We start from the raw sequence: 8384 nt of genomic DNA on the forward strand, positions 1-8384 counted from the left end.
GTATTATATGTCTCAAGGGTATATTTCAGCACATTAGAGACATAGACACTGCTGTGGGAATCAAGCTAACTTCTACCCTAAGAGAATGAAAACTTTCTTACTCCTATGTCTAAATAAATACATACATACATACATACATACATACATACTTTTATAACTTGTGTGTTTGAGTATGAGAATGCATTTATGATGGTGATGCCCCGTCCCAATAACTCACTTGCTTAGACCATTGGTTTGGTACGCCAAGGTTAAGGGTTGTATACCTGATCAGGGCATGTAAAAGCAGTCAACCAATGAATGCATAAATAGGTAGAACAACAAATCAATCTTTCTCTCTGTCTCCCTCTCAAATCAATAAATAAAAACATAAAAAAGAATGAAAACAAACTTTTAAAAATAAGTATTAGGTATTGTAACATTTATTGCAGTTGTTTATTTTTATGTAAGGCTTTGTGGGGCACATGTTGAAAACATGTACATACAGAATCAATCCATTTATTCACAAATCTATCCATTTCTTCTTTTATTTATTTATATTCTTATGTTCCCAATTTAAAAACATGCCCTGCTGGCATTGATCAGTGGTTGAGCATTGACCTATGTACCAGCAGGTTGCTGATTTGATTCCTGGTCAGGGCACATGCCTGGGTTGCAGGCTGGATCCTCAGTGTGGGGCTTGCAGGAGGCAGCCAATCGATGATTTTCTCTCATTGTTGATGCTTCTATGCCTTTCTCCCTCTCCCTTCCTCTCTGAAATCAATACATACATAATTTAGTATTAGTACTCCCCAACATAGGCTAGGACAGTGGTTGGCAAACTGCGACTTGGCAAACCGCGGCTCGTGAGCCGCATGTGGCTCTTTGGTCCCTTGAGTGTGGCTCCTCCACAAAATACCGGCTCTTCCACAAAATAACGACTTCTGCACATGGGCCATGAAGTTTCAATCGCACTGTACGTGCACGCCCGCATGTGGTATTTTGTGGAAGAGCCACACTCAAGTGAACCTAGTTAAGGCCTCTATGTAACTTTTAAAATTCTGGCGGGAGGATGTGGAGATCTATTTGTCTTTCATCCACCAAAGACAAGCCTTGAATATAAGTTCTCCTGTTTATAAACATGCTTCCTTACCAGGACTGAATCGTCTGCCTCTTCTTTTTACCTCTCCCTGTCCTCCATGCACAGAAACCAGTTTAGGAACCAACTCTTACTTTAGAAATGTTGAGTTTATGGTGAACACAGAAACAGGGTATAACATAGAAAGTAATTATACATTAGGGGGTGAGGTTATTTGTAGGATTTAAGATGTGAGATAGTAAGTAAAGACTAATTAAATAATTAAATAAAATTTGAGGAGGATAACTAACAATTGGGGAGAGACAATGTGTGCTACTTTATGTTTGACAGAGAAAGATACAAATAAAAATTCAGTTTATACTATACTTCTTATGTGATTGGTTTAGATCCTAAGACATTAATGTAAAAGTGCCATTTCCTTTAATCTCTCACTTTTTTATTAGTTTAGAAGAATTTAGAAGAATCTTACATATTAGAAAGGCATTTAATTTTATTTATTAAACTCACAATTGGAGATAAGATGACATTTTTGAAACAAGTCCCCACTTATGGTTTTATATACATAATAGTTTTTACATTTGGTGAAGAGAACTATTTGCCTCACCCTCTAGATTATATGCTTTCAAAGGCCCTCTTGAAGGAAATTGAATATCAAATTAGTTTGCAGGAATATAATGTGCCTGATCAGGTAAGGGTATGCATATTCAGCCTAATAATAGTAAGATGCTCAGAGATTTCAAACTGATTACATTAGTAACTTTATAGGAGTCTTGATTGTTTCTTTTTCAGAAAGAAGTCATTGTAAAAAGGTATTTTGATACTGATTAGAAATATATAGCCAATATTTTCCAGAGGAAAGTAACAACTGTTTATCAGTCTGTGAATTATAATCACTATTTGGAAACAGAATCATCTCCTTCCACTTTGTTTATCTATATATATATATAAAAGGCTAATATGCAAAGCATCCTTCAGGAGCTTGCTATGATGTGCACTGACCACCAGGGGGCGTCATGGAACAAAGGGAGGCCCTGGCTGGCAGCCAGAAAGAAGGCACCAGCCAGCAGCTGAAGGCCCCATCAGCCCTGATCACTAGCCAGGCCTAGGGACCCTACCTGTGCATGAATTTCATGAACTGGGCCTCTAGTTTTTAATAATTAATGAGTAAATTAAGTTTGTCCAAGGAATGTGAGTTAATTATTAGACTACTATTTCAATGTATTGAGAAACAAAAATAATTCACAGGTGGGTTGGTGGGCTGGCCAGTGATGTTGAAATTCTCAAGATGTATTTAGAAATGCACCATTCAACACGCTTCATTTCCATAGTCAAAGCAGTACTTCTCAAAATATTTTATCGGCACCTGTCTAAATAGGAGCCCTTCTCTCTCCTGGAAATTATCTTTTCCATATGCTATGAGATTTGATATCTTTAGAACCTGAAAGGATCCTAATGATACAATCTCGTATCTGCTTGGTTTTTACTCCATAGACAACAGGATTCATAGTGGGAGGTAGGAGCACATAAATATTGGCCACAATGATGTGGCAAGATGGAGGGATTGTATGACCCCCGAAGCGGTGGGAAAAGAAGGAAAAGAAAGCTGGACTGTAGGAGAAAACAATGGCACAGATGTGGGCAGTGCAAGTACTGAAGGCCTTCTGTTGAGCATCTGTTGAGGAGAGGCTGACCACAGCCCGGAGGATCATGGTGTAGGAAATTGTAATGCATAGGATGTCAAAACCTCCAATCAGAAGGGCAACCATCAGACCATAGATGGCATTGATCTTGACATTGCCACAGGATAATTTGGCTACAGACATGTGGTCACAGTAAGTGTGGTATATTATATTGCCTCTGCAGTAGGGGAGGCGCTTGGTGAGGAAAGTAAAAGGAATAATAAGCAATACCCCTCTCAGGAAAGTAACAAGCCCAACCTTTGCAATGATGGGATTGGTGAGGATAGTTGAATAGCGCAGAGGGTAACAGATGGCTATGTAGCGGTCCAAGGCCATAAGCATAAGCACCCCAGACTCCATGCCTGTGAAGGTGTGGGTAAAGAACATCTGGACCAGGCATTCATCAAAGCTGATTTTCTTGAGATGAAACTAGAAGATGCAGAGGGCTTTAGGGATTGTACTAGAGCACATGACAAGGTCAGTAAGGGAAAGCATGGCCAAGAAATAGTACATGGGCTTGTGCAGTGAGTCTTCATAGCGGATGAGGTAGAGGAGCCCACAATTCCCCATCATAGCCACAACATACATTGAGCAGAATGGGAAGGAAATCCATATTTGTATGTCTTCAAGTCCTGGGATTCCATTAAGAATAAATGAGGCTGGGTGCAGGTCTGTTTTATTCAGCATTAGCATAATCAGTTAGGCTTAAAATTTATGTGGGTTTTTTCCTAGAGTAAGAAAAAGAAAAGAGAAAATATAATTTATGGTTACTATGTCCCTTTCACCACATGTTTTAAAATTTCCTAGTGCATTTTAATGATCACACAACCATATTTTCTAAGTAATCCAAGTTCTCATCACAGGCAATAATTTTTCTTCAATCTCTGAAAAAGAGAGTCTCTCATCCTCAGATAGTTATATTAAAGTGTATCTCTGGTCCGGGCCAGTGTATATCAGTGGTTATAATGTGACCTGTGCACCAAAGGCTCATGGATTCCATTTCCATTCAAGGGAATGCATGTGGTTGCAGATTTGATTTCTTGCCCAGGTCCGGGCGCTAGTGAGAAACAACCAAGCAATGTGTCAGGTCAACATCGATCTTTCTCTCTGTCTCTTCGCCTTCCCTGCTCCCTTCCACAGTTTCTAAAAAAATGAACGGAAAAAATATCTTCCAGTGAGGATTAACAACAACAACAATAAAGTATAATTCTGTTATGACTTCTAGAAAGGAATCTTTGTTAGGATACCTTATTTAACTATTAATAACTGTATACACCTCTCTATTGATATGTCCTTGAAAAAGATTTTTTCATCCCCTTATCAATCACCCAACAGATGATTTCAACTTTATTCTTATTGATAATTAATGGCTGATAATTATTTTGATTACTAAGGTACTGTTTTAAGTATTTGAAATATTGAGTTATTTATTCTTCTATTGGGCTTGGTGTTTCACAATTCAGTAAAATCTTTTATTCAGTCTTCTCACTTTTTAAAAATGATATTGTTATTGTTTAAAGAGTCTTTGTATTTTTTAATATATATTTTTATTGGTTTCAGAGAGGAAGAGAAAGAAATAGAAGCATCAATGGTGAGAGAGAATCATTGATTGGCTGCCTCCTGTGCACCCCACACTGGGGATTGAGCCCACCAACCTGGCCATGTGCCCTTGACCAGAATTGAACCTGGGACCCTTCAGTCCACAGGCTGATGGCTCTATCCGCTGAACCAAATCACCTAGGGCAATCTTCTCACTTTTCAGACCTCCTTTTTCATTATACCTTATCTTGCTGGATTTATAGAAATGCTTTTTATATTTTTATTCAGAAAAAAATGTATAATAATAACTGAAAGCAGCTAACATTGCTTCAGATAATCAATCTATCAGTAGTAACAAATTATTTCTTTCCTTCTGTCTTGTAAGCAATCTGTTTGTTTATCTCCAGGCATTGCTCTCTGAGATCATCTGGTGTCTGTAGCAAATACAAAAACATACAAACAAAAAAGTTGCATGGTATTATTATATCCTATTAACAAGATCAACATATTTTGCTTCAATTAGGCTAGTTCCTCCTGTAATATTTATAATTTAATATATGTTGACATCTTCAATTTTTATTATTTTCTCACTTGTTCTCTCTGACCTTTTGGATTCACATTTTTATAACTTTAACAATGGAAACTATTTTAATTGGGTTCTAGTGGGAGTCAATAGAAATGTAATTTTATATTTTTACTTCTAACCACTCAGTAAATTTATTTCTCATCCAAAAGAAAATTAATTAATCCCAAATTCTGCACTTACACCGAAATCTTACTTTCAAGTTAACTAAATACTTGGGGTGAAGAAAAGGCATCTCATTCTTTTATTAGTCTCTTTATTTCTCAGAAATATTTATGTGACAATATGGGGACACATTTTCATCATTTAAGACTAGACACATTTTTATCTTTTAAGGAGCTCAGAATTTAGTGAAGAGATCAAGATATATACAAACAATCACAGTAAATGTAACAAGAACTAAAACAGGAGTTTGTGCAAGATACTAAGTGAGCACTAGACTATTGACTATGTTGATATCTATTTTGAAAAAAAGACAAATTGTAAGGATATGCATCTGTATATGGATTTCCAGGGAGAAGAATCAACATATAAAAATATGAAAATCAAAACAATCAAGTCTGTGAGAATTCACTGGTGTGGTGAGGGAAAGTCATAAGCTAAACGTTTGGCCAGGAGCTAGATCATAAAGAATCTTGTAATTATCAAATAATAGAAAATTTCTTGGTAATAGAGAATAAATAATTCACAAGAGTCCACAGGGTCATAAATAAACTCTATGGTGCTTAACAAGTGTGTTAAGCAGTGAAGTCAGAATCCTCTTTCTACTCTCAAGGAAAATATCCTCCATCCCCACCCCCACCTGCACAGTGAGGGTAAAAAAGGGAAGGGAAAAACACTGAGATATTGTAGTCTCTGCCCAACAAGTAGCAAAATAAGAATTCATGGGAAATTCAGGTGGATTAGAAAGGCAGATAATCATTTAGATAGCACAGAAACAAGAAATTTTATATAAGTTTTCTGCCCACTAGCATGAAAGGAACTCCATGACCAAATTTCCCAACCAATCCACTTGGCTTCCATTGAACACCTTTCCAATACTCCTACAGTTACCAGAAACAGAAAATGGTGTATCGGATTTTCCATAAAAGCATTTTCAAATAATGTGGTGGAAATGCTACCAATTTGTTAGAACACCTAAATTTGATTACTGATTTTTTAATTCACTTAACATCTTTGAGGGTTTTTTGGCCTCTCAAATTATCTAAGATCAGGAGTTCAAAAAAAGTAGTATCTTAATGAAATATATGGGTCTTAACCTCATTTTTCCAATTCCTAAAATAAGCATATGGATAATGTATGTGACTTCCTTAAAAAACAGATTGCCCATCCTCTTAACTATGGATAAAAATGCTTTTGCAAGAAATATAGGGTCCAGAAACCAAATATTGATGCACACATTTAAACGTTTAATTTATGACAAAGGGAACACTGCAGATTGTGGAGAAAAAAAATGTTATTTTCAATAAGTATTACTGAGTCAATGAATATATGTGAAATAAAAAGAAACATATTTTGTTCTCTAAATCATATCATACACAAAGACAATTTTAGAAAAATATTGAGTTAAAGGTAAAATGCAAAACATACATCCTCTTTGATATTTGGAATAGGGAAATGTTTGAAAACAGGACACAAAAATGCTACCATAAAAGTGACATATTGAATTAAGTTAAAATTAAAATTTTGTGTATTCTCAGACCAACAGTGATTTTCGCTTCCTTACAAAAATTGACATCATAGGACGCAATTGAGTGTCCCTAAATAAATTCTGTGTCCCATCAGAAAAAATGGTCATTCTACCCTTCATTAATAAAATTGACTATTTTAAAATCATTACAATCATCATCTGATAGAGTATAAGGGAAATTCTACAGCATAAAGTGACACCAAGAGAGCACAGCTCAGATTTTCCAAAGGTAATTTGATTTGGAAATAGAAAGTAAACACAGGCTGAACATGTTAGTAAGCATGCTCTTCAAGGACCTCTTCTCATGCCTTACAACCTTAGAGCTATAGCTCAGTCTCTCCAGAAAATTATCAAGGGAGACTACACTATAATTTGGAGGAATAAGTTAGGGACAGGTACAAAGCAAAAGTAATCTGAAGATTGCTCTAATATTCAAGAGCTATTTTCTATTCTCCTATTTCTCCTTGTCATGATTTCTTTCACTACTGAAATAAAGATTCCTATTTAGATAAAGAAAGAACACAGACAGTCATGATCAATATGATATTAGACTGCATTTATTGCCATGTTTTGGAAAGCACATGTTTTCTAGGAACACTCAATTTTACACATGTCTGCCTTCAAATAAATCTGCCTTCAAAAAGATTTATTTCTGAAAAAATAATAAGCAATTGGTGTATATTCAAATCCCCTCTCCATTTTATCTTACTGCTGAAAAAAATATGTGGCAACTAACCTCTCTTTTACATGCCTTAAATACCTTAGTTTCTGGATAGCAAAACAGTGAGTTGAATGCAATCTGGTCCAGGTGTTCAGGATCTTGGTCAAAATAATCCCAATTGTAGAATAAATGTGCATGTGTAGCTGCCAACCTCTAACTTCCTTGTTTTCTGTACTATTGAACTGAGCCTTTAAATGAAAATATGTGTTATGTGTCCCAAGGGGATATTTTAAAGTATCATAGATGCAGATGTTGATGTGGGGAATCAAGCTAATCTCTATGGAAAGAAGAAAAAGAACTTTCCACTATTAATGCCCTAATAATGATACATATTTAAGTGAATAAGTGCATGTGAGTGTATGTTTGTGTGTTAGCATGTATATATGGGAAGGTACAGAATGAAAATGAGCACAGTTATTTTCAATAAAACTAGGATTTAATATTTATCACAAGTTTATATTTTTCCCACTACTCTGTGAAAAAATAGATCAAAAGCATTTAATAGGAAATATTGTAAATTCACACATTGATTCATTTTTTATTTTAAAAATATATGCAATGTTTCATTTCTCTATTTAATTAATGTTTATTGAGATTTTTCTACTCTCCAAGATAGTCTAGGAAATATGTAAATATGACCCCTGATTTAAAAGGCTTACTTTCAAGGAAGGAAAATGATGAATGTTATGAAAGACATCAAAAGTTTAGGCTAGAAAAGAAAGACATTAAAAGTTTATGCTTATTGTATTTCCACATTATTTAAAAAATTAGATGAAAAAAATTAGATGAATATGTAAAACTTAAAATAATAATCATTATGACAACAATAATTTTAGAAATTAACTGATTCTAATTTTTTACCTATTTAAAATAGATAAAAATAATACCAACATATATTAAATAATTTGGAATAATAGGTATTTTATTTTATTGAATTTATTGGAATGACACTGATTTGCAAAACCATGCAGTTTTCAAGTGTACAACTTAATAAAACATCATCTGCACAGTGCATCTTATGCCCAGCACCCCAAGTTAAGTCTTTGCCACCCCTATTTTACCATGCTCTGCCCACCTCCACATGGGCCCCACCCCTC

At 35.1% G+C, this 8384-nt stretch overlaps 1 protein-coding gene across 1 annotated transcript; it reads right to left on the minus strand.

Annotated features, from left to right (window-relative positions):
• Positions 1 to 2472: 2472 nt before the first annotated feature.
• LOC102755680 (olfactory receptor 52N4-like) lies at positions 2473 to 3447 on the minus strand. Its single transcript, XM_015568022.1, is given in 1 exon segment — positions 2473 to 3447. A coding segment is annotated over 1 exon segment (975 nt).
• Between the last annotated feature and the right edge of the window lie 4937 nt (positions 3448 to 8384).

This window comes from Myotis davidii, unplaced genomic scaffold, assembly GCF_000327345.1.
Source record: "Myotis davidii unplaced genomic scaffold, ASM32734v1 scaffold484, whole genome shotgun sequence".
Taxonomy (NCBI): Eukaryota; Metazoa; Chordata; class Mammalia; order Chiroptera; family Vespertilionidae; genus Myotis; species Myotis davidii.